This window comes from Silurus aristotelis (genome assembly GCF_946808225.1).
Source record: "Silurus aristotelis genome assembly, chromosome: 26".
NCBI classification, from domain to species: Eukaryota; Metazoa; Chordata; class Actinopteri; order Siluriformes; family Siluridae; genus Silurus; species Silurus aristotelis.
In genome coordinates, this window is record NC_139599.1 from 11,233,920 (window position 1) to 11,261,496 (window position 27,577).

Sequence of the window (27,577 nt, forward strand, 5' to 3'; positions counted from 1 at the left end):
AAAATGGGGAAATTTTGTGTCTATGGCCAGGAACCTCCCCAGACCTTAATCCCAATAAAAACTTGTGGTCAATCGTCAAGAGGTGGGTGGACAAACAAAAACCCACAAATTCTGACAAACCCCAAGCTTTGATTATGCAAGAAAGGCTCTTCCATCAGTCAGGATGTGGCCCATAAGTCGAATGACAGCATGCCAGGGTGAATTGCAGAGGTCTTGAAAAAGAAATATCATCACTGCAAATATTGACTCTTTGCATAAACTAAATTGTCAATAAAAACCTTTAATACCTATGAAATGCTTGTAATTATACTTCATTATACCATAGTAATATATGACATTTAACTTTACTTTATATAGAAAATGTATATTTGTGTCATTCCCAGATCTTTTACCCACAGCTATATATCTGTAGTCCTACAAAATTAAAAGGACTTTATCTATTTAGTCTGAATACTGTGTTTGTGTTACAGTGAATAGTGTACATGGTCTAATAAATGCAACCTGCTACACACTAAATGACAGTAAGAAAAGCAGCTACTGAAACCTAGAGTCTATTACATCTATCAGATCTACACATGTACAGCAGCATAAGATAACTAGAATGTGATATTTCCTGAAGAAAATGTGAGTAGTGCGTGCCGGTGCAAAACTCCACACCATATTGTTTTTAGTGCTGACCATGAGACCAAGCTATAAAGAGCTGTGGCATATTTGTATGCCTCTCAAAAGCAAACATTTTCTATAAGACTTCCTATAAGTTAAATATGTGCATATTTCATTCTTGTCTACATACATTATTGTCTGCATGTTGCCTTCAACAAAATAAAATAACTTACACACACACACACACACAATTAAACATTTGTATTGTAAAATATTAAAAAATAAAAACTTGAAATATTTCTCCATGTTCACCAGTTAGCAGCAGCAGCATCTCATTGCAAGAAGGAAATTTTTTTTGGAGTGATTCAGATTGATATGCTGTGTCACAACCATATCATTTCTGGATTTATTATTTTATGCAAATGTATTAAATTGTCAAATAAATGAAATCATACAATATAATCTTTTAAAATGTAATCAAATGCAATTCCTTATTTTTTTTTTAGCAAACATCTTCACAACCAGGGTTTACTGTTAATAGTAAGAAAATTGTGATTATATGATGATCAATTTATTTTATGATAAAATATAATTACTTAAACAATTATTACAACTATTTACTCAATAGGTATATTAGTTTTAATAATATTAGTTATTATCTACTTTAAGAAGAAAATTCTGTATAATTTTTATACATCATATTTTAAACTAAACTTTTTTATGAGTTTCTGTGTCTAGCTGACTATTTTTTACCAAATGAAATGTTGAAAAGCTGTTGAATTGACGCTAATAACAGCTCTGGAGATAATGTATGATTGTTCATGTCCACATATAGTGAGATAGCAGACAGTGGAAACACCACAAGTGTTGTGTGCTTCAGCGTTTGTTTATAATCAGATTTGAACATTTTTTGCAATCTTTCATGACATTTCATATATAGTCTCTCTTGCATTACTGCAGTCATTGCTTTAAACTGGAAACTCATAAATGACATCTGACAACTGAATAACAAAACTGCCACAAAAAATTATCTTTTTAAATCCTAATTTAATATATTTTAGTAGCAGCAATCAACTACGGTATAAAATATAAAGCATTAAAACAGCTGTCATAGCATATACACACTTGCAGATGTGTGATAGATACAAAATAAACTGGATATTTTATGAAAAATAATGGTCCTACTGCACACTAATTGCATTCTTAAACTGTCTTGTAAAATCAAGTTCATGTCACAGCTGGTAATCTTGCTAAGCAACCACATACAGGATGTAGCACAAAAGCATTTTGGAAGGTTTGAACAAATGTATACCTTGGAAGAGGTTAAAAATAGGATAGCTAAAATGTGCAGTAAAAAGTAGAATAATTCTTCTGATCACACCAGAAGGCATACATTATTCTTGTCTGTCAGATGATGGCTAATTAGCCTAGTTTTTATACAAAGTGTTAGAGCATTTCAGACCAGGTACTGTTCAGGCAGGCATGCCAGACTCTTATTCTGTCTGGCAAATCACTGCTGGAGCTGTGTGCCAGGCCTCACAAATATGGATCTTTCTCTCTGCAAGCTTAAATTCAAAAGTCTCAGCTCTGCAATGGTACCAGTAAATGGTGATAACGTTTGGCTTTCCTCTTCTCCTGGAGCTTCTCCTTGACATTTAGCCCTAGAGTGCACATAGGTTTCTGGGAGTCTTCACAGTTTATTGGGGTGCTCAAACACTGGCAGCACCACATGATTGGTACTGACAGGCTGGAGGGTTCGGGATGGATATGCAAGCATGGTTTGGCAGGTTATGGCGATGAACATGGTACCTGTTTAGCAGACACATGCTAGACTGATAAGTGGGCTTCACTTTGTGAGACTTTTCGCTGCTAGAACTGTCCTGAACAGATAAAAAAAAAAACACACACACGCACACACACACACACGAAGAATGCATGGGTTAATAGTTTAAATCTAAAGCATGCTATAACGGTATGGTGAAGTAATAGGTTCTGCATAATTAAAGAAACAGTGCATGCGTACAGTTCTTCAATTTTTCCACTTTTTGTTATAATACCGCCTTATTCCAAAATGGATTAAATTATTTATTTTCCTCAAAATTGTAAAAGCAATACTCCATAATGACAAGGTGAAAGAAGGGTGCACAATGACAAATTAAATTAGATACAATTTATTAATATAAAATCTTTGCAACTGTATTAAAAATGTTAAACAAAAGACATCACATGCACACATGTATTCATAGCCTTTGCTTTTTTAAAGCACCTTTTGCACCATTTATAGCCTCGAGTCTTTTTGGGTATGATGCTACAAGTTTGGCACACCTATTTTTTGGGCAGTCTCCCATTCTACTTTGCAGAACCTCTCAAGCTCTATCAGGTTGGAGGGAGGCAGCCATTTTCAGATTTCCCCAGAGATGTTCATTTGTGTTCAAGTCTGTGCTCTGGCTGGCATTCACAGCCCTATAGCAACTCCTTTTTTTTTTTTATCTTGGCTGTCTGCTTAGGGTTGTTGTCCGGTTGGAAGATAAACCGTCACCCAAGTCTGAGGTCCAGAGCGCTCTGGAACAGGTTTTCTTCAAGGATGTGTCTGTACATTGCTGCATTCATTTTTCCCTCGATCCTGACTAGTCTCCCAGTTCCTGCTGCTGAAAGACATCCCCACAGCATGACGCTGCCACCACCATGCTTCACTGTAGGGATGGTATTGGACAGGTGATGAGTGGTGCCTGGTTTCCTCCAGACCTGGCATTCAGGTTAAAGTGTTCAATATTTGTTTCTCATGGTCTGAGAGTCCTTTAGATTACTTTTGGCAAACTCCAGGCTGGCTGTCGTGTGCCTTTTGCTGAGGAGTGGTTTCCGTCTGGCCACCTACCATACAGGTCTGATTGGTGGAGTGTTGTAGAGATTGTTGTTCTTCTGGAAGGTTCTCCTCTTTCCACAGAGAAACGTTGGGGCTCTTTCAGAGTGACCACTGGGTACTTTTGTCACCTTCCTAATTAAGACCCTTCTCCCATGATCACTCAGTTTGGTCGGTCAGATCGCTCTAGGAAGAGTCCTGGTGGTTCCAAATTTCTTAAATTTACGGATGATGTAGGCCACTGCGCTAATTGAGAGCTTCAATGCTGCAGAAATGTTTCTTTCCCCTTCCCCAGGTCTATGCCTCAATACAATCCTGTCCCGAAGGTCTACAGACAATTCCTTAGACTTCCAACTTCGTTGGTTTGTGCTCTGACATGCTCTGTTAACTGTGGGACCTAACATAGACAGGTGTGTGCCTGTCCAAATCATGTCCAATCAACTGAATTTTCCACAGGTGGACTCCAATCAGGTTGTAGAAACTCAATCTCAAGGATGCTCAGTGGAAACAGGATACACCTGACACAGGATACCCCGCAACATAATTTATCTATAATAAATGGATATTCGGTGCAACCCAGATGAAGATGGGTTCCCTCCTGAGTCTGGTTCCTCTGAAGGTTTCTTCCTTATGCCATCTCGGGGAGTTTTTCCTTGCCACAGTCGCCACCGGCTTGCTCATCAGGGACAAACTTAAACTTATAAAAGAATATATTCATTTCGATGATATTTTTACCACATTATATGTGTAAAGCTGCTTTAAAACAATGTTCATTGTTAAATGCACTATACAAATAAAATGAACTGAATTTAACGTTGAGTGTCATGGCAAAGGCTGTGAATACTTATGTACATATGATAGATTTCAAACAAACTTTTTTCACATTGTCATTATAGGGTATTGTTTTTAGAATTTTGAGGAAAACAAATGAATTTTATCCATTATGAATAAGGCTGTAAAATCAAATGTGGAAAAAATTAAGCACTGTAAATACTTTTCAGCAGTGGTGGGCCGTCAGGGCCAGCAAAGCCTTCTTTGCTGGCCTAAACACTATCAGAAGTATTGACCTACATTTACAACCTAAATTCTAATATTTGTTTCATGAAATTGTATTAATTAATTCCCAACAGTTTATTGTCTATTTCATAGCGTTTCTCTTTGCTGCACTGCTTCCAGTATGTGCATGTTCGATTTTTTGTCCAATTAGAGTTTAGCCTATGTGCTGCCATGTCAATCCAATCTGCCCAGGGCCTTCAAAGTCAGTAGTGCTGGCCAATGTACCTTAAACTATATTAGCAAAAGGTCAGTTTCTTCAACCAATCAGATTTCAAATTCTCCTCACAGCGCCAGCTAGCTGGCCCAGAATAGCGTCAGAGTTAGACTTTTTTTACCCCCACAATGGCTGACGAAGGAAGAGAAATTGATTTGGTCTCGGACATACAAAAATCCATTTTCAAGGCAGAATTATCCAGAAAAGCTTGACATAGGAGAGTTTTGCCAACCCCAAAGCTAGCTTGTCTCAGCCTGGAAAAGTGTTTGTCCAACACTTCCAGACCAGTGCCAACGAGCGGTACCACTAAATTACAGCCTCTGAGGAGCGTTGCAAATTATGAGTATGCATTATGAGTCTGCATCTCTGGTGAAGAGGTTGTATTTTGTTTATATTTTTAATGTTATATTAGTCATGTTATTAGACAAATATTGATTCTGAACTGCTCCAGATGATGTAGGTGGCACAGTTTTGGTGGTAGTGTAGAGGTTTGGAGTCGTCTTAACTGAGTTTCTTGCTTTAGTAAAATGGTATTCACTCTCCATATGTGAAATGCATCTCTCTCTCTCTCTCTCTCTCTCTCTCTCTCTCTCTCTCTCTCTCTCTCTCTCTCTCTCTGTGTGTGTGTGTAATGCCACGCATTGTTATATTGCTTTTTTGTATAGTATTGATAGTTTCTATATTTGCAAGGTGATTGTGGTGGTATTAAGAGGTGGATTAAGTGGGGTAAGTCCCCACCGAGTCCCAGGTACCAAATGCACGGCCCGACACTGCTTTCCAAATACACTGTATTTTATAAAAACACAAAGAGCTTCATGAAATATCATGCCAAATGCAAAATTTCCAGTGTAAATGTTAATTTATAATTCCCACTCACATCAAAGCTAGAAGGGCAGCTGCGTTTTGCAGCAAGGCGGTTGCTGTTGTTGGCATTCTCATTGCCCAAGCAGTTTTTATTTGCCAATGCTGCCATCTCAGCCTCCTCTTTCTGTGCTTCTTCCTCATCCTCTTCCTCCACGGTGCTAAATTCCAAGCGCATGCGCATATCCTCCAATGTTTGCGCAGCCATTCCCTGTGTGAGCGGCACCAACTGGGCAGCTTGAAGGTTGCTATCTTCAAGAAGAGCATCACGTTCCACATCTTCAATCTCAATAAAAACATGCTCAGTGGGCAGCAGTGGTAGGCAGCGGACTGGCGTGGACGGCTCACTGTCCAGTGCAGCATCTGAGAGACGGCGAAAGTAGTAGTTGTAGTTGGGGTGGTGTGAGGGTTCATCCCAGCAGCAGGGTGACACACTCGGATCAGGATCCCATTGTTCTTGTTTAGGCATCAATGCTAAGACTTTGGGAGTCTGTACACCACTAGCTCTTACTACTGAAAAGTCTTCAAGTGATTTGTGGTCTCCACATGGCTGCCAGATGTTACACCTCTGCTGGCTTTGATAAAAGGTTATTAGTGGTATAATAATAATGACAATAATAATAATAATCATTTTGAATGATTATAGAAAGATCAGATCATTTATTGTTAGTAACAACAGACTAAACATTATAATGATACAAAATATTTGTTGTTTGTTTAATATCTGTATTTGTGGAATAACAGTACTTTTTTGTAATGCTTTAGAAAATGTTCAGTAAATATCACAAATTGTTAAAACAATTTTTACAGAGATTATGGGACCCTATGCATGGAAATACATTTTATATTGCTAATAGCTAAGATGTAGTGAACATTTTACAATACATTTTACAGTCTTGCAAATAGCAAAACCATTTAAACCACAGGTTTGTAATGATTAAACATATCAGGACCCTTTCCACTCAATCCTAAGGTGTGTGGCTGTGTGTGTATTCACGTGATGTGAACCAAGCTTTCCTTAATATTCTTTTCTTTTAATTCCATGCGGAATGCAAGGATAAAACTCAAACCCTGAGTCCACCATGTTCTAGTATTACTGTTGTTTTCACCACAGTGGAGTCTGAATTAGAACTCAATTATTTGTGAAATAGTTTTTTTTAAACCATGGTTTGTGTCATGTTACTGCCAGAATTAGTGTTGGACTCATTTCCTCAGAGCACAGCACACCAATATAGACACCCAGCTGCTTCACACACCTTTGCCCAACTACGTATATAGCACACCTGGTTTCAATAATCCACACCTTATGAAGAGATTCGCTGAACATTCTCTCTTTGTATCTACTATCTGCTCAACTCTATTAACCATATCCCACACTTCCCCCCCCTCTGATTGGAGGCCACTCTGTGCAGCTTGGGACGGTTTCTCATCAACACCTTGGGTGGTGCCATGAAATTCCGGAGTAATAACGGGAGCTTTAAGGATGGATTTGGACTGTAGTTAATGTCAACAGTCTGTTGACAGTACATTGACTCAGGACTACATTTTGCTTCTGATTACCATCACTGTACCCCACAACATCGTAAATCTGCAATAAATAGACATTGGGTGCAACCCAGATGACGATGGGTTCCCTCTTGAGTCTGGTTCCTCTCAAGGTTTCTTCCTTATGCCATCTCAGGGAGTTTTTCCTTGCCACAGTCGCCACCGGCTCGCTCATCAGGGACAAACTTACTTATAAAGAACATATAAATTTTTTATCACCACATTATCTGTGTAAAACTGCTTTGAGACAATGTTCATTGTTAAAAGCGCTATACAAATAAAAATGAATTGAAATGAACACATTTAAAATACCAAGCTTTTATCCTGTGACTTGATTTTTATCTGGTTTCCTTGTCTGTTTTTTGTTATTCTCCTTATATACTTCTTGCAAAACTACCCGACACTCTACCTGTTTTAGACAATGTCTATGCAAATTGTTTTTGTCGCTGATTACCTGGACCTACAATCATCTCAACCAATAAATATACATTGCCTGTAGCATCCTATGGGCACAGGCGAGCATAGGTGTACAAAGTTAAAAGTATTTCAACCTAGTATTTCAAAATACAGTATGTCTTTGTCAGAGGCTTCTAAAAGTAGCCGTGTAGAGGTGTGTAAATTTGCAAAGGTGATGTCAGATGGAATAGTATGCTATGGCCCTATTGCAATGTGCCATAGCAATGTTGCTTTCAACAGGCTATGGTTGCTGAACTACTGCAGATGGTAGTCTTTATAGACAACTGAAGTAGCATTGGGATCACGCTGGCTTGTTAGAAATATTGCTAAGATAAGAAATATGATTTCACTACACAATGCAGAAAAAAATAGTTCATGCCTTTGTTACCTCTAGGTTGAAATGTTGCAATGTCTTACTGTCTGGATGTTCATGTGCATGAACAAGTTTCAGTTACAGTGAGGAAAATAAGTATTTAAACACCCTGCTATTTTGCAAGTTCTCCCACTTAGAAATCATGGAGGGGTCTGAAATTGTCATCGTAGGTGCATGTCCACTGTGAGAGACATAATCTAAAAAAAAAAATCCAGAAATCACAATATACAATTTTTAAACTATTTATTTGTATGATACAGCTGCAAATAAGTATTTGAACACCTGTCTATCAGCTAGAATTTTGACCATCAAAGACCTGTTAGTCTGCCTTTAAAATGTCTACCTCCACTACATTTATCATCCTAAATTAGATGCACCTGTTTGAGGTGGTTAGCTGAATAAAGACACCTGTCCACCCCATACAATCAGTAAGAATCCAACTACTAACATGGCCAAGACCAAAGAGCTGTCCAAAGACACTAGAGACAAAATTGTACACCTCCACAAGGCTGGAAAGGGCTATGGGGAAATTGCCAAGCAGCTTGGTAAAAAAAGGTCCACTGTTGGAGCAATCATTGGAAAATGGAAGAAGCTAAACATGACTGTCAATCTCCCTCGGACTGGGGCTTCATGCAAGATCTCACCTCGTGGGGTCTCAATGATCCTAAGGAGGGTGAGAAATCAGCCCAGAACTACACGGGAGGAGCTGGTCAATGACCTGAAAAGAGCTGGGACCACCGTTTCCAAGGTTACTGTTGGTAATACACTAAGACGTCATGGTTTGAAATCATGCATGGCACGAGAGGTTCCCCTGCTTAAACCAGCACATGTCCAGGCACGTCTTAAGTTTGCCAATGACCATTTGGATGATCCAGAGGAGTCATGGGAGAAAGTCATGTGGTCAGATGAGACCAAAATAGAACTTTTGGGTCATAATTCCACTAAACGTGTTTGGAGGAAGAAGAATGATGAGTACCATCCCAAGAACACCATCCCTACTGTGAAGCATGGTTGTGGTAGCATCATGCTTTGGGGGTGTGTTTCTGCACATGGGACAGGGCAACTGCACTGTATTAAGGAAAGGATGACCGGGGCCATGTATTGCGAGATTTTGTGGAACAACCTCCTTCCCTCAGTTAGAGCATTGAAGATGGGTCGAGGCTGGGTCTTCCAACATGACCATGACCAGGATAACCAAGGAGTGGCTCTGTAAGAAGCATATCAAGGTTCTGGCATGGCCTAGCCAGTCTCCAGACCTAAACCCAATAGAGACTCTTTGGAGGGAGCTCAAACTCCGTGTTTCTCAGGGACAGGCCAGAAACCTGACTGATCTAGAGAAGATCTGTGTGGTGGAGTGGGCCAAAATCCCTCCTGCAGTGTGTGCAAACCTGGTGAAAAACTAAAGGAAACGTATGACCTCTGTAATTGCAAACAAAGGCTACTGTACCAAATATTAACATTGACTTTCTCAGGTGTTCAAATACTTATTTGCAGCTGTATCATACAAATAAATAGTTAAAAAATCATACATTGTGATTTCTGGATATTTTTTTTTTTGATTATGTCTCCCTCAGTGGACATGCACCTACAATGACAATTTCAGACCCCTCCATGATTTTTAAGTGGGAGAACTTGCAAAATAGAAGGGTGTTCAAATACTTATTTTCCTCACTGTAGTTCAGAATGCATCAGCAGTAGTGCTTAATAGAGCTTAAATATCTGACCATATCAGACATATCTTATCCACACTGCATTGTTAACAATTACATTTAAATGGATTGTAAAAAATTACTATAAACGTGTGCATACAGACATGTTCAAGTCTCAAACAAAGTAACAGTTTATAAATATAGGGTAAAAGATCTGATTAGATAAGTTGAGGGACCGTATAGAACGTTTTAATAGGATGGTGTGACAACAATCAACTTTAGCTCAACATCTGGAAAACCAAGGAACTGGATTCCTGTCACCATAAGGGTGAACATAAAAGCAAATGTCCACACCTACAAGCTCCTAGGGGAGCAAGTCTACAAATAAATGGACTGTCCAGAAAACAATTACGCACTCTACAAGAAAAAACAAAGCAGGATGTTTTTTCTAAAGTTCTTTAATGTGTAACCTAGGCTGCTAGGTTTGTCAACTTGAAAGTCTGGTAAGTCTTGTGTAATTATGCAGTTGGTAGTTGTAGTGACTAAGATATTAGTTTAAAAAAAAAAGAAAAAGAAAGGAAAATATGAATAAGAAATGTGAATAAGTGCATGAAGGCTGAGAAAAAAGGCAACATTATAATCATCAACATCAGTGAAATATCGTTTAGACCTTTCTCACCTTGTTTCTAAAATGCCCTCATAGTTGGCCAGCTTCTTCATGAATGCTGCATTGGGTTGAGCTATGATCCTCTTCTTTTTCACAAAATCACATGCCTTCTCCAGTGGCCAGCCATTTTCTTTCATAGCATAGGCAATGACTGTGGACACTGAATGACTCATTCCCATCTTGCAATGCACCAGACATTTAGAGTTGCTCTCTCTGTTTCATATATCCATGAAAATAGACAGATGTCTGTTATGTATACCATAAAGATTATAAATACTATAAAATATAGACAGAAAGTACTGTGGCAGAAGTTTTTACTTACTGTGCTCTCTTTATAAAGTCATAAGTTTTATTCCAGTGAGCCAGCAGATCCTCTGACTCTTCATCAAACTCATGGACGTTGTAATAGCAGAAAAGTTCTGGGAAAAAGTTGTCAGTTTCCTGTGTCATGTTAAGGATATATCCAATCCTGGATGAAAAAACAGACTGTATTTATTTGAGATATTATTAAAGCAGAAATATGCACTTTAAACTTGTTACTACATAAACTGACCCGCAGTTTCTGAGTTCCTCAAGGTTGGAGGCATCCCATTCTGAGCCCTGTAAAGAGAAAAGATAATCCTGTGCTTAATAGTCCTTGACTAAGTTTTAATAGCATATTGTCTTCCAACCAAGTGCCTTTACTTGGTGATTTTTTTACTATTTAGTAAATGCAAGCTAGAATTTGTGACTGCAAACATTACTTTGGATCATAGCAAAATGGTTAGAAAATGTCAAAACTATAAATGTGGCAAAAATTGTAGGTAGGCAGAAACTCAACCAGGTAAAGGTAGTCAAAAATCAGTGTGGATTTGTAGATTTGGCTGAGGATGAGCAACATCTCATTGTCAATAAACTCCTTGTACTCTTGCTGGTTCCAGCTCACTTGTTGCTCCAACTCATTTAGAATCTGAGCACAAAATCAGATCATATTCCCTGAATAATGATCTGAGGGAATGTTCACAGTTACAGTTTTAAACACACTATATGAACAAAAGTATTTGACACCTAAGTTTTTTAGATATACGCTGTTTTTTCCCCAAACCTTTAGCACAGCATTGGAGGCACCCAATTGTAATATGTATTTGAATGTAGTAACATTTTCTGTTCACTTGAACTAAGAGACTTAAACCTATTCCTAACATGGCCCTGTGCACAAAGGGCGCTCCATGAAGATATGGCATGCAATGGTTGGATCTTGTGTAACCTGTTACAAAGTTTTGACCTCAACCCTCCTTAACACCTTTTGGATGAAGTGGAACATCAAATGCAACCCAGGCCTCTTCATTCTACATCAGTAGATGACTTTAATAATGAATGAGCACAAATCTCCACAAGTACACTACAAAATCAAGTAAAATATCTTCCAGAAGAGTGGACATTATTATAACAGCAAATGGGGACTAAATGTAGAATATGGTGTACAAAAAGCACATAATTTTATGGTCAGGTATCCATAAACTTTTGTTCACATAGTGCATGTAATCTTGTATAATAACAGCATTTACTGCAAATTCAACCATACTTTTCCAGCAAAAAAAATCAAAATAGATCATCATAAAAAATGTAAATCAAAGTAGATACACTCACTTCTTACCTCCTTTGAAGTCACATTCTCTAAGTCCTGTAATGTCATTATGCTTAAAAGTTTGGTTCTAATTAAGCTCTCTGTTCTTTCCCTCTTGGTTGGCCTGTTGACAGTAAATGGCATTATTAAACCCTTATTAATGCTCATCTGTGTATATCTATATTTTGATACATAATTCATACAAGTCCATGAATGTTAAATGTATCTATGCAAATATGTTTTTATTATCTGTACAATAAATGCAGATTTAAAATAATCTGTTTAGGCCCAGTTTTTCCAAAGTGACCTCACAGAAGTGAGTACACCCCTCACATTTCAGCAACCGTTTATTATATCTTATAGATTATATATATTATATAGAAATGAAACCTGGCTATATTTTAGAGTAGTCAATGTGCAGCTTGTATAGCAGTACAGATTGACTGTCCTCTGAAAATACCTGAAAAAAACATACAGCCATTAGTTTCATAATAGCTGGCAAGAAAAGTAAGTACACCCTAAGAGAGCATGTCAAAACTGTGCACAAAGTGCCAAGATTTAGTGTGAGCACCATTGTTATCTAGCACTGCCTTAATCCTCCGGAGCATGGAATACACCAGAGCTGCACAGGTTGTTGCTTGGACCGTCTTTCATAATGACATCATAGAGTTGCTGAATGTTAGACACATGGTGCTTCTCCACCTTCCGCTTGAGGATGCCCCACCGGTGCTTAATAGGGTTCACATCTGGAGACATACTGGGCCACTCCCTCACTTCACCTTCAGCAAGGCAGTTGTCATTTTGGCGGTGTGTTTGGGGTCATTTATTATGTTGGAAAACCGCCGTTCATTGAGGGAAACATGTACCGTGACAATCTGAGAAACTAAGCCAAATGACAGTTTTCCAACATAATAACGACCCCAAACACATAATCAAGGCAACAACTAATGTAAAATAATCTATTCAAAGTCTGCCTTCTCCTGTCTGCCTGTTGTAATATGTGTATCTCCCTACTGGACACTTTTTGTGAAACCTATTCCTGCACACAGCTGTCCCAAGGCAGGAGTAATGAACTTCTTAAATACATGATTATATTCTCAATAATCAGTTCATGAAACAATCCTTCATCCCTTTTCCATGCAGGTGATGATTTTACCCCAGCCAATGGGGTTCCTGAAAGTACCGTTCATGAAGGAAATTATGGATTTTTAAAGCCAAATTTAATCCAAGCACAATCCCAATGCTTTTGGCTGGGTCTTCATAAAAAGGTCTACCAGATTTTATAACAAGATTCATGCCTTTAGCAAGTTAATGGCTTCATCTACATTAGAGGTGGAAACAATATTCATTGAGTAAAAAAAAAAAAAAAAAAAGGGTGAATCTGACTAGATGATCAATTTCTTTACCAGCTTAAACATTCCTTGGGGAGAACAAGCACTTACTGAAATTTTCAGGGACCAGTTCTGATTATTAGTTTTCAAAAATCCTGCCTATGGTCCCAGAATCTGTCATGCAACACACTTAGTAACTTCCAAATCCACCACTTTTCTGATCTCACTGTGCAGTTCACTTGCATCATCAAACTTGCATCAAACACTCTGTTAATGTGAACAGATCAAGAAAAGGGAAACAATCCAAAGTGTACTGTAGCTCAAAATATTGTTCAGATTACAGATGGCTTTAACAACTATAAACCAAAAACTTCGACAGTCATGCACTTCTGCAACCCTGTTACTCTCTTGTATTTAAAAAAAAAAATGACCTATTGTCTAAAGTAATAACTTAGTGATAGCTTACTGGTCCGAAAACATGACAGGAGATTTGGGCCTGGGAGTTTCCAGGTTGCTTATGGTGTTCCACTCATTGATGAAACTTTGGTCTGAGGAAATACGACTCTCATAAGAGCTTATCCAGGAGAAAGAAGTGCTGCCAGGGACATAGTTATACTGATGGGACACTTCACATACTTTATGCAGCACTTGCAAAGCTGACCTGAGGACCAGGGGAATTGGAAAGTGGGTTAGTATTAAAATACCCATTTAAATAAATACAGTTGCATTTGACAATATACTAATATGAAACACATAGGGAAAATAAAAACTTTATAATCTTAACATATTTAAAATAGGTATACGTGTCAAGATTCACAAACAAAATACAACATGGTGGAGTGTAATATTCCGCTTGTACAACAGGGATTTGTCAATGCACGTAATTTTACAGATTTTAAAATGATTTAAATCTGTATGATGCAGATTTTAATTGAGTTTATGGTTACATTTTATCTGCTATGGAATAAGATAGTTCCTGTTTTCACATATGTGTTATATACAGGTGCATCTCAATAAATTAGAAAATCATTAAAAAGTTGATTTATTTTAGTACTTCAATACAAAAAGGGAAGCTCAAATATTATATAGATTCATCACACAGAGACGAATATTTAAAGTGTTTATTTCTTTTAATTTTGATGATAATGGCCTATAGCTTATGAAAACCCAAAATTCAGATGAATTTCACTTTTTGTATTAAATTTCTAAAATAAATAAACTTTTTAATGATATTCTAATTTATTGAGATGCACCTGTATAGTACCAGCCAAAAAGTTTGGAGTTTGATCTCCTTCAGTGATTTTTCTTTATCATTTTCAAAATTGTATATTATAATTGAAGCTACCCAAACTTTATATGAACATGTATGGAATTTAGGGGTGACCAGATAATCAAAGATTCAAAGCTTTGAAAGAAGGAGCCTGATAACAATCTTATTAATTTTTTCTTACCACATTATCTGTGTAAAGCTGCTTTGGGGCAATGTCCATTGTTAAAAAAACACTATACAAGTAAAAAAAAAATTTAATTAAATTGAATTGATTCGACTACCAATCTCACAGTTAAATCTTTGCAGAGGTGATATGAAATGGGGATCATGGCATTTTGTTTATGTGGGGGTGTTTAATGTCTGATTTGTCATAGAACTGCCGGTTTTCTCCCAATAGGTTAATACATAACCTATTATGATAATGGTAATGCGAAAATAAGTTTTTATTAAATTCAGTGGTGTGAAAATGTGAAAGAAATTTTTTTTTTTCTTTTGCATGTTTGTCACACTTTAATGTTTTAGATCATTGAACTAATAATTAAATTAGTTCAATGCCAGAAAACATCTTGATGATCCCCAGGACTTTTTGAAAAATACTGTGGACTGACAAAACAAAAGTTGAACTTTTTGGAAGGTGTGTGGCCCATTACGTCTGGCGTAAAAATAACACAGCATTTCAGAAAACCCAACAGTAAAACATGGTGGTGGTAGTGTGATGGTTTGGGGCTGTGTTGCTGCTTCAGGACCTGGAAGACTTGCTGTGATAAATAGAACCATGAATTCTGCTGTCTTCCCTTGGGCTCACCACCTGCAGGAGGGACCGTAAGGGACCGGTGCTGAGAGGATTGGGCAGCAGTCGAAAGCGGGGGCTTTGACAGCCCGATCCCTGGACACGGAGAAGTGTCTGGGGAATCTGCTTAGACTGCTGCCCCCGCGACCCGAATTACGGATAAGCGGGAGAAGATGAAATGAAATGATAATTCTGCTGTTTACCAAAAAATCCTGAAGGAGAATTTCTGGCCATCTGTTCATGACCTCAAGCTAAAGCAAACTTGGGTTCTGCAGCAGAACAATGATACAAAACACCAGCAAGTCCACCTCTGAATGGCTGAGGAAAAACAAAATGAAGACTTTGGAGTAGCCTAGTCAAAGTCCTGACCTGAATCCTTATTGAGATGCTGTGGCATGACCTTAAGACTTTTAAGTTCATGCTCGAAAACCATCCAATGTGGCTGAATTACAACAATTCTGCATAGATGAGTGGAGCAAAATTCCTTCACAGCACTGTAACAGACTCATTGCAAGTTATCGCAAACACTTGATTGCAGTTGTTGATGCTAAGGGTGGCTGAACCAGCTATTAGGTTCAGGGGCAAACACTTTTCACACAGGGCCATGTAGCTTTAGATTTTGTTTTCCCTCAATAATAAAAACCATTATTTAAAAACTGCATGTTGTGTTCACCTGCTATCTTTTACTAATATTTAAATTAGTTCGATGATTTGAAACATTAAAGTGTGACAAACATGCAAAGAAATAAGAAATCAGGAACCTCACACCATTACACCTTTTCTTTCATGCTTCACAAAGGGAGTTACAGGTTCAGGAAGTGTCCGTTCACCCTCTCTACATCTAGACATGACACGGAAGTAGAACAAAAAATTTCAAATTTGGATTCTACAGGCTAAAGTACAGTTTTCCACTGATCTAATGTCCATTACTTGTGTTTCTTATCCAAGGAAGTCTCTTCTGCTTGTTGTTCTTTCAAGGTAAAGGTTTATTTGCCACAAATCGACCATAAAGGCCTGATGCAGTCTCCACTAAATAATGTATGTTGAAATATATTTAAAACTTGCAATCAGAGAAGCATTTGTATAAATTACCAGTTTCTAAGGCTGGCGATTTTAATATGGTGGTCTTCCTCTTTTCCTCCTTCATGGTGCCTCAATCATCAACATTCTCCTACCGATGTACCCCATGTCCCTCCTCTGCACATGTCCAAACCATCTTAATCGGGCCTCTCTCACTTTGTCTCCAAAACGTCCTTGATGCGCTGTCCCGCTAATAAACTTGTTTCTAATCCTGTCCATCCTTGTCACTCCCAACGAAAACCTCAACATCATCAGCTCTGCTACCTCCAGCTCTACCTCCTGCCAGTTCCTGTTGTTGTATGTAGCACCAGGGTTCAGGAGGAACGTTGTTTCATTTCACTGTATATGGTTGAAATGACAATAAAAGCTTCTTGACTTGACTTTTACTCAATGCCACTGTCTCTAAAACATACAACATAGCAGGTCTCACCACAGTCCTATAAACTTTCCCTTTCACTCTCGCAGATACCCTATTACCACATACCCTTCTATCACAATGTAAAAAAAGAAGTGAAAGACTGGATGACTCATAACTTTCTATTATTAAATTCTGATAAGACAGAGATTTTGATAATCTGCCCAAAAACCAGTACACAGAAGCTCCAGCATTTCAACCTGCATTTAGATAGATTTTCTGTAATTACTAGTTCAACAGTAAAAGACCTGGGAGTTATTTTAGACACCAACTTGTCTTGTAAAAATCATATCAACCATGTTACAAAAAAACGGCCTTCGTCCACCTTAGAAATATTGCTAAGCTAAGAAACATGTTATCTATATCTTATGCAGAAAAGGCTAGTCCCTGCGTTCATGACTTCCAGACTGGACTATTGTAATGCATTACTAGGTGGTTGTCCTGCATCATTAATAAACAAGCTACAGTTAGTCCAGAATGCAGCAGCCAGAGTTTCACAAGGTTGAGAAAATATGATCATATAACCCCAATCTTATTATCCCTACACTGACTATCTGTTAAATTTAGAATCGACTTCAAACTTCTGCTACTTACTTACAAAACACTAAATGGTTTAGCTCCGAATTGTCTATCCAGTCTTCTAACACGCTACAATCCGTCATGCTCCCTGAGATCTCAAGATTTTGGACTTCTATTAGTCCCTAGAATAGCAAAAGGTGGTCGAACATTCTCACATTTAGCTCCTAAACTTTGGAATAGTCTTGCTGACACTGTTTGGGGCTCAGACACACTCTCCCAGTTTAAGTGCAGATTAAAAACTTATCTTTTTACACATAATACACATTACAAATCATAACCTTGTGCTCCAGTACATCTGATCAAATGCACATTATCAACTTGTGCTGTTAATATCATGAACAGCAGCTACGCTAATTCCTCTCCACTCTTTTTCCACCCATCCTCTTTTTCTACCCATCCTGAGGCATCCTGAGGTTGGTAACCCTAACCCTAACCCATCCCCAGTCACGTCCCACCTTATGAAGATTGTGGACCTTTAAAGAAGTAGATGCCGACCTTGCAAACATCCTGATCTGAGTGTTTAAAGGCTCTAGCATGGAGAAGCTGGTATTGGATCTATTATGATTGCAAATGTTGAGCTATTTTATGAGTTGCTCAGTAGCTCCTAGTTTTATAACCATAAATGTCTGTAAAAGACTGTAGAAAAAACATTACTCATAATCTTACATTCCAGTGCTCATGTTAGTTCTCATTCGCCAGTGTTCTGTATTGTTTAAAGATTTATAATCACACTCTTGTTGTCACCCAAATGAGGATGGGTTCCTCTCAAGGTTTCTTCCTCATAACTTTTAAGGGAGTTTTTTCTCACCACAGTCGCCACGGCTGCTCATCAGGGATAAATGCACACCATTCACCTTAACTGTTAAAATTCTGTAAAGCTGCTTTGAGACAATGTCTGTTGTGAAAAGCGCTATTAAAATAAACTTGACAATGTTCCTTTTCTTTAATAATAAAGTAATATCTGTTGCACTCAGCGATTCTCCTCTTTCTTGCGTGTCTGAACATTTTCCGAACATATATGGCACAAATAATTGCATCTCTTGCACACAACTGCTAAGTCCCCCTAAAGACTTATTTTTTGTATTATTGTTCAAGTAAATACATTTTATATTTATTGTGAATGATTACCTCATGAACCTTTATTTTGAAACTGTATCTGGTAGAGCTAATGCTGATCTGTTCAGAGAAAGAAGAGAAGACTTTGTACATGTAAATGCAATCTTATAACAGTTTAGCCTTTGGAAAATATTTGACAATTCTTTTAGTGATCAAATGTAACAAGCTATATAACAGACTTTGTTTAATACTGAGAAGAGAGCTATTATTGAGGAGAATGGTTGGAAATAAGAAACAAAACTAACTATTTTCAAAAAACTTTGCTATATTCACATATTTTTATAATATATTTACACATTATATTTGTATTTTCAGTTTTACAACTGTTGCTGCCTTGTAGAATGTAAATGCTGCTTCATTAATTGCATTTAATGTCATGGACCAGTCATTAAAAGCTGTGCAAAAATGTTATTGCCGTGACAAATTTGACAAAAAAAAAAAAAAAATCCAAATAATGTCAACACATCAATGGTTGTGTTTATGGTTTACTTTGCTTAAGTCTTTTTTTATTGGTTTATTAATAGACTTGGGTTTTGTTGACCCTCCGCCATGTAACTAAGTTTCTTTTTGAACGAAACTGTATTTGTATTTTGATGTAATATGGCTATTATATGGTTATTGCACCAAATGGGTTTAGTTTTCACTGGTATTCTTTCATGCAATTTTACCAATAAAAATATAAATTTTTCTAAAAAAGAAGAACAAATTACTTGTTACTTTAAAGAGACTCATCTTTTCTTTCCTCTCTCTTATTTAGTATTGCTCTGTAAAGAAAAAGTACTTTTTATAATCATTAGAATACTCAGATACTAAAATGATAGACAGCAGCAGCCATTATATATATATATATATATATATATATATATATATATATATATATATATACAGTGAGGAAAATAAGTATTTGAACACTCTGCTATTTTGCAAGTTCTCCCACTTAGAAATCATGGAGGGGTCTGAAATTGTCATCGTAGGTGCATGTCCACTGTGAGAGACATAATCTAAAAAAAAAAATCCAGAAATCACAATATATGATTTTTAAACTATTTATTTGTATGATACAGCTGCAAATAAGTATTTGAACACCTGTCTTTCAGCTAGAATTCTGACCCTCAAAGACCTGTTAGTCTGCCTTTAAAATGTCCACCTACACTACATTTATTATCCTAAATTAGATGCACCTGTTTGAGGTTGTTAGCTGCATAAAGGCACCTGTCCACCCCATACAATCAGTAAGAATCCAACTACTAACATGGCCAAGACCAAAGAGCTGTCCAAAGACACTAGAGACAAAATTGTACACCTCCACAAGGCTGGAAAGGGCTACGGGGAAATTGCCAAGCAGCTTGGTGAAAAAAGGTCCACTGTTGGAGCAATCATTAGAAAATGGAAGAAGCTAAACATGACTGTCAATCTCCCTCGGACTGGGGCTCTATGCAAGATCTCACCTCGTGGGGTCTCAATGATCCTAAGGAAGGTAAGAAATCAGCCCAGAACTACACGGGAGGACCTGGTCAATGACCTGAAAAGAGCTGGGACCACCGTTTCCAAGGTTACTGTTGGTAATACACTAAGACGTCATGGTTTGAAATCATGCATGGCACGGAAGGTTCCCCTGCTTAAGGAGTCATGGGAGAAAGTCATGTGGTCAGATGAGACCAAAATAGAACTTTTGGGTCATAATTCCACTAAACGTGTTTTGAGTAAGGAGAATGATGAGTACCATCCCAAGAACACCATCCCTACTGTGAAGCATGGGGGTGGTAGTATCATGCTTTAGGGGTGTTTTTCTGCACATGGGACAGGACGACTGCACTGTATTAAGAAGAGGATGACCAGGGCCATGTATTGCGAGATTTTGGGGAACAACCTCCTTCCCTTAGTTAGAGCATTGAAGATGGGTCGAGGCTGGGTCTTCCAACATGACAATGACCCGAAGCAGACAGCCAGGATAACCAAGGAGTGGCTCTGTAAGAAGCATATCAAGGTTCTGGCATGGCCTAGCCAGTCTCCAGACCTAAACCCAATAGAGAATCTTTGGAGGGAGCTCAAACTCCGTGTTTCTCAGCGACAGGCCAGAAACCTGACTGATCTAGAGAAGATCTGTGTGGAGGAGTGGGCCAAAATCCCTCCTGCAGTGTGTGCAAACCTGGTGAAAAACTACAGGAAACGTTTGACCTCTGTAATTGCAAACAAAGGCTACTGTACCAAATATTAACATTGACTTTCTCAGGTGTTCAAATACTTATTTGCAGCTGTATCATACAAATAAATAGTTAAAAAAATCATACATTTTGATTTCTGGCTTTTTTTTTTTAGATTATGTCTCTCACAGTGGACATGCACCTACAATGACAATTTCAGACCCCTCCATGATTTCTAAGTGGGAGAACTTGCAAAATAGCAGGGTGTTCAAATACTTATTTTCTTCACTGAATATATATATATAATATAATGGCTGCTGCTGTCTATCATTTTAGTAATCAAGTATTCTAATGATTATAAAAAGTATATATACTTTACACAGGCTTTAATGAAAGACAGTGTCTGTTACATGGCTTGTATCTAAACAGTAGACTACCAAGAAAGTCATTGTTCACTGTCTTCCTCCTTCCTTTCACATCAATTTCTCTCGATATTTTTTCTTTTGGCATCGTCGTGCGTTTAAAAATCACCATCGGTGAAGCTTTGCTCCCGCTGCCGTGCAGTTCAGAACACAGGTGAAGTGCATTTTTCATTCCCGGTTGTTTTCAGCGTGACGAATGATAACAATCCACAAATTAAATGAGTACAGCTACAAGAGACAATCCTCCAAGAATTCGTTGACTCCCATCTGGGACATTAAAAAAATGTTTGTAAAATAATACAAGACTAATACAAGAACACTAGGACGATCTTGTCACCATGCTGCTCAGCCATACTCAATGTGATGATGTTCAGATGTGCTCTCATACAGGTTTCACGTTTACACACCAGTCCATCATTCAGTCAAGATGGAATGCACATGGCCAAGCAGTGTGGTGAAAATTATATCCTAAATTCTGGGTCAGAAAACATGATAAGTGACAAGTTACATAAAGTAGCATTTGGCATCGCAATCCTCTGTATGTTCAACCATGCAGAATAACACTATTCCAAACAACTATTCCAAGTCTGTATGAGAGAAAATGTAAAACCACTCTATTAGACATATGGTTTACTTGGCTCCACCACCCAGAGGTCAAGTAGCAGAATGAGCACTAGAACTGGAGCCACAAATATTTGCTGTTTGGCATATGAACGAGCAATCGAAGACACTGCAAAAAGTAAACATGTGACACACAAAGTAAGACCCTATTCTGAGGAAGAAATTGAATCAAAGCCCCTTGAAGCTGATACTCTGTGACATGCACTTTGTTCTGAAATCTTTCAATCATAACCAGCATTAGGTTTTTCATTAATTTCTACAATACTACAGTAGCTATCTGTTATGCAAGCACTAGTGAGTTCTGGGTACCATGACTGTCCCTATTTCACAAGTTGTCCCCATTGGACAACATTTGATATGTACTAACCACTGCATGCTGGGAACATTCCAATAGAAATGCTCTGAGCCAGTCATCTAGCCATCACAATTTGGCACTTGTTAAAGTTGCTCAGAACTGATTTTTCTCTGCTTCCAACACATAAAATTCAATAACTAAATGTTTACATACTGCATAAAATATTTTACCATGTGACATGTGCCATGTAACAAGATAAATAGTGTCGTTCCCTTAGTGTATGCAGTATGTCTAATATAATCAACATTAACAATCAATATTATTTAAGAATCTGCAAACTGTCATTTTAACACACAACAGTTTCTAAAACTTACAAAATGGCATGAAAAACCAAAAACATTTGGTTACTGACAGTGGGAATGAAAATGCCTTGTTGTTGAGATATCATGATTACTTTTCTTGCCAATTTTTTTTTGTTGACCACATTCTACATTATACAATAAATTACATTTAATGAATAGATTCTGTGATTAAGCCTGCAATTTCCCTATTGTGGAACTCATAAGACACTAAAATAATTTTGCAGGGACCACCACCTTTGAAAACCCCTGGATTAGATTTCATAATTGTGCAGATATATAGGTGTTCCTAAAGTGGCTATCAAGTTTGTATGTATTCTGGGCAGCCCAACTGCACCTGCAACTCAGGTTTTACAGTCCATGCAGGCTGTGTAGGATGTATATATATATATATATATATATATATATATATATATATATATATATATATATACATACATACATACATACATACATATATACATTATATATATATATATATATATATATATATATATATATATATATATATACACACACACATACACACACATATACAAACCCGATTCCAAAAAAGTTGGGACAATTCAATTCAATTCAATTCATTTTTATTTGTATAGCGCTTTTAACAATGAACATTGTCTCAAAGCAGCTTTACACAGATAATGCGGTGATTAAAAATGAATATGTTCTTTATGAGTAAGTTTGTCCCTGATGAGCAAGCCGGTGGCGACTGGCGACTGTGGCAAGGAAAAACTCCCCGAGATGGCATAAGGAAGAAACCTTGAGAGGAATCAGACTCAAGAGGGAACCCATCCTCATCTGGGTTACACCGAATGTCCATTTGTGGCGGGTATACAATGTTGCGGGGTGCAGTGATGATGATCAAGTGCAGTGATGATGATCAAATCATCACTACGAATTGTGAATAAAAAAGGAATGCAAATCATATAAAATTATATTTTATTCACAATAGAATATAGATAACATATCAAATGTTGAAAGTGAGACATTTTGAAATGTCATGCCAAATATTGCCTCATTTTGGATTTCATGAGAGCTACACAAAGTTGGGAAAGGTATCAATAAGTGGCCGGAAAAGTTAAATGTACATATAAGGAACAGCTGGAGGACCAATTTGCAACTTATTAGGTCAATTGGCAACATGACAGGGTATAACAAGAGCCTCTCAGAGTGGCAGTGTCTCTCAGAGGTTAAGATGGGCAGAGGATCACCATTTCCCCCAATGCTGCGGAGAAAAATAGTGGAGCAATATCAGAAAGAATTTTCTGAGAGAAAAATTGCAGAGTTTGAAATTATAATCATCTACAGTGCATAATATCATCCAAAGATTTAGAGAATCTGAAACAATCTCTGTGCGTAAGGGTCAAGGCCAGAAAACCATACTGGATGCCCGTGATCTTCAGGCCCTTGGACGGCACTGCATCACATACAGGAATGCTACTGTAATGGAAATCACAACATGGGCTCAGGAATACTTCCAGAAAACATTGTCGGTGAACAAAATTTGAAGATCTTTTTGGAAAACTGGGACGCCATGTCATCCGGACTAAAGAGGACAATGGCAACTCAAGTTGTTATCGGCACTCAGTTCAGAAGCCTGCATCTCTGATAGTATGGGGTTGCATGAGTGCATGTGGCATGGGCAGCTTACACATCTGGAAAGGCACCATCAATGATGAAAGGAATATCCAAGTTCTAGACCAACATATGCTCCCATCCAGACTTCGTCTCTTTCAAGGAAGAACTTGCATTTTCCAACATGACAATGCCAGACCACATACTGCATCAATTACAACATCATGGCTACTTAGAAGAAGGATCTGGATACTGAAATGGCCGGCCTGCAGTCCAGATCTTTCACCCATAGAAAACATTTGCCGCATCATAAAGAGGAAGATGCGACAAAGAAGACCAACTAGAGCAACTAGAAGCCTGTATTAGACAAGAATGGGACAACATTCCTATTCCTAATCTTGAGCAACATGTCTCCTCAGTCCCCAGACGTTTGCAGACTGTTATAAAAAGAAGAGGGGATGCCACACAGTGGTAAACATGGCCTTGTCCCAACTTATTTGAGATGTGTTGATGCCATGAAATTTAAAATCAACTTATTTCTCCCTTAAAATTATACATTTTCTCAGTTTAAACATTTGATATTTCATCTATGTTGTATTCTGAATAAAATATTGAAATTTGAAACTTCCACATCATTGCATTCTGTTTTTATTCACAATTTGTACAGTGTCCCAACCTTTTTGGAATCGAGTGTATATATATACAGTGAGAAAAATAAGTATTTGAACACCCTGCTATTTTGCAAGTTCTCCCACTTAGAAATCATGGAGGGGTCTGAAATTGTCATCGTAGGTGCATGTTCACTGTGAGAGACATAATCTAAAAAAAATAATAATCCAGAAATCACAATGTATGATTTTTTTAACTATTTATTTGTATGATACAGCTGCAAATAAGTATTTTAACACCTGAGAAAGTCAATGTTAATATTTGGTACAGTAGCCTTTGTTTGCAATTACAGAGGTCAAACGTTTCCTGTAGTTTTTCACCAGGTTTGAAAACACTGCAGGAGGGATTTTGGCCCACTCCTCCACACAGATCTTCTCTAGATCAGTCAGGTTTCTGGCCTGTTGCTGAGAAACACGGAGTTTGAGCTCCCTCCAAAGATTCTCTATTGGGTTTTGGTCTGGAGACTGGCTAGGCCATGCCAGAACCTTGATTTGCTTCTTACAAAGCCACTCCTTGGTTATCCTGGCTGTTTGCTTTGGGTCATGGTCATGTTGGAAGACCCAGCCTCGACCCATCTTCAATGCTCTAACTGAAGGAAGGAGGTTGTTCCCAAAATCTCGCAATACATTGCCCTGGTCATCCTCTCCTTAATACAGTGCAGTCGCCCTGTCCCATGTGCAGAAAAACACCCCCAAAGCATGATGCTACCACCCCCATGCTTCACAGTAGGGATGGTGTTCTTGGGATGGTACTCATCATTCTTCTTCCTCCAAACACGTTTAGTGGAATTATGACCCAAAAGTTCTATTTTGGTCTCATCTGACCACATGACTTTCTCCCATGACTCCTCTGGATCATCCAAATGGTCATTGGCAAACTTAAGACGTGCCTGGACATGTGCTGGTTTAAGCAGGGGAAACTCTCGAGCCATGCATGATTTCCAACCATGACGTCTTAGGTATTACCAACAGTAACCTTGGAAACGGTGGTCCCAGCTCTTTTCAGGTCATTGACCAGCTCCTCCCGTGTAGTTCTGGGCTGATTTCTCACCTTCCTTAGGATCATTGAGACCCCACGAGGTGAGATCTTGCATGGAGCCCCAGTCTGAGGGAGATTGACAGTCATGTTTAGCTTCTTCCATTTTCTAAAGATTGCTCCAACAGTGGACCTTTTTTTCACCAAGCTGCTTGACAATTTCCCCGTAGCCCTTTCCAGCCTTGTGGAGGTGTACAATTTTGTCTCTAGTGTCTTTGGACAGCTCTATGGTCTTGGCCATGTTAGTAGTTGGATTCTTACTGATTGTATGGGGTGGACAGGTGTCTTTATGCAGCTAACGACCTCAAACAGGTGCATCTAATTTAGAATAATAAATGTAGTGGAGGTGGACATTTTAAAGGCAGACTAACAGGTCTTTGAGGGTCAGAATTCTAGCTGATAGACAGGTGTTCAAATAATTATTTGCAGCTGTAACATACAAATAAATAGTTTAAAAATCATATATTGTGATTTCAGGATTTATTTTTTTTATTATGTCTCTCACAGTGGACATGCACCTACGATGACAATTTCAGACCCCTCTATGATTTCTAAGTGGGAGAACGTGCAAAATAGCAGGGTGTTCAAATACTTATTTTCCTCACTGTATACACACACACGCACACGCACACGCACACGCACACACACACACACACACACACACACACACACACACACACACACACAAACACACGCACGCACACACACACACACACACACACACACACATCATTAAACAATACTGTATTTTTGCTAGTCTTTCAAAAAAAGTATGCCAAAGCATGAGTGCATGAATAAATTATATGCTTAAAATATTTAGAAAAACACTAAACAAGTAACATGGATTTAAACAGCTACAACATACCACATGACTTGTATGGATACAGGCTTAAAAATGTGTGTCTTTCCAGCAGTTCTGACGCTAAAGCATCTAAGAACAGGGAAAAGAGCTTGTTAGAGGATTAATGTCAACATTTAGTTTCATAGTCCAATATGTTCCTATATTATGATTAAGTTAAGGTACTTTTTAACTTGTCACATTAACAATACAACTCAGTGAAATTATTTCTTTGAATATCCCAGCAATGTTAGGAAGCTGGGGTCAGCCAGGATACAGTGCCCCTGAAGCACAGAAGGTAAAGAAGGCCTTGCTCATGGGACCAAGAGTGGCAGGGCTTGAACCTCTGACCTTCCGATCAGTAACGAAAAGCCTTAATTAGTAAGCTACCATTTCCCCACTACATCACATTAGAGCCTGACCATTCATATTGTTTAAGATTAAGAAAACTATTAAAAAGGATAATTAAATAAAATAAAACTGGAATTTAAATTGTTGATGTGACTATGGTTTTACTAAAATGTGTATTGTTTTTATTATTCGCATGCATTAAGTATCATAATTAGTGTGCACCATAAAGACAAACTTAAAACCACCAAGTGAAATTGTAAAACATGAAAAACAAGTAAAACTGCACAATTAGGTAAAAACTATAACTGCAGCACGAATCAGACTTTAAATAAAAAAAAAATGGATGCATATTTAAAATAAAAAATATCTGATATAATTTATTTATGTTTTAGCTGCTAGTTTAACCACAGTGTGAAAACATTTTATATTCAATGTAGGGAGTCATAACATTATAGGTAATTAACTGGTCACTAAATTTTATCACAGAGTGTGAATACACTCACCCATCCCCCTCAAGGTGAATTTTAGTGTCACTCCACAAAGGCAGAACCATCCCAATGGAACCTTCACTAGAAAAACCAGCACAAAAGGGAATGAGTCAAAAAAACAGCAACACTCTTTTCAGTGTTAAATTCTGATTTTATTTTGGTGCTCTTTTGAAACAGTATTGCCAGGATGTGTCCTGAATTCTAATATCATAGCTAATGATCGCTATGATAACTGACAATTTACCCTTCTGGTTAAAGCATATTCACACTTTACCATTGTAACTTTAGCTGTGTGCTGATTGGTTC

General features: G+C 37.9%; 1 protein-coding gene across 4 annotated transcripts in view; it reads right to left on the reverse strand.

The window, feature by feature from the left end:
- Nucleotides 1-1,633: 1,633 nt before the first annotated feature.
- Nucleotides 1,634-27,577, reverse strand: part of ssh1b (slingshot protein phosphatase 1b) — a 45,484-nt gene continuing 19,540 nt past the window's right edge. The window contains exons 6-15 of one of the 4 annotated variants that reach the window (XM_083531857.1): nt 27,287-27,352; nt 26,460-26,525; nt 13,688-13,882; nt 11,921-12,014; nt 11,105-11,233; nt 10,838-10,884; nt 10,607-10,753; nt 10,297-10,497; nt 5,611-6,169; nt 1,634-2,478 (exon numbers count right to left, since the gene is read on the reverse strand). In XM_083531857.1, coding sequence (XP_083387983.1) covers nt 2,473-2,478; nt 5,611-6,169; nt 10,297-10,497; nt 10,607-10,753; nt 10,838-10,884; nt 11,105-11,233; nt 11,921-12,014; nt 13,688-13,882; nt 26,460-26,525; nt 27,287-27,352 — 1,510 coding nt within the window. In that variant the 3' untranslated portion in view covers nt 1,634-2,472. Of the gene's footprint in view, nt 2,484-5,610; nt 6,170-10,296; nt 10,498-10,606; nt 10,754-10,837; nt 10,885-11,104; nt 11,234-11,920; nt 12,015-13,687; nt 13,883-26,459; nt 26,526-27,286; nt 27,353-27,577 lie in introns of all 4 variants that reach the window. The other 3 variants (XM_083531855.1, XM_083531858.1, XM_083531856.1) reach the window with 3 other exon arrangements.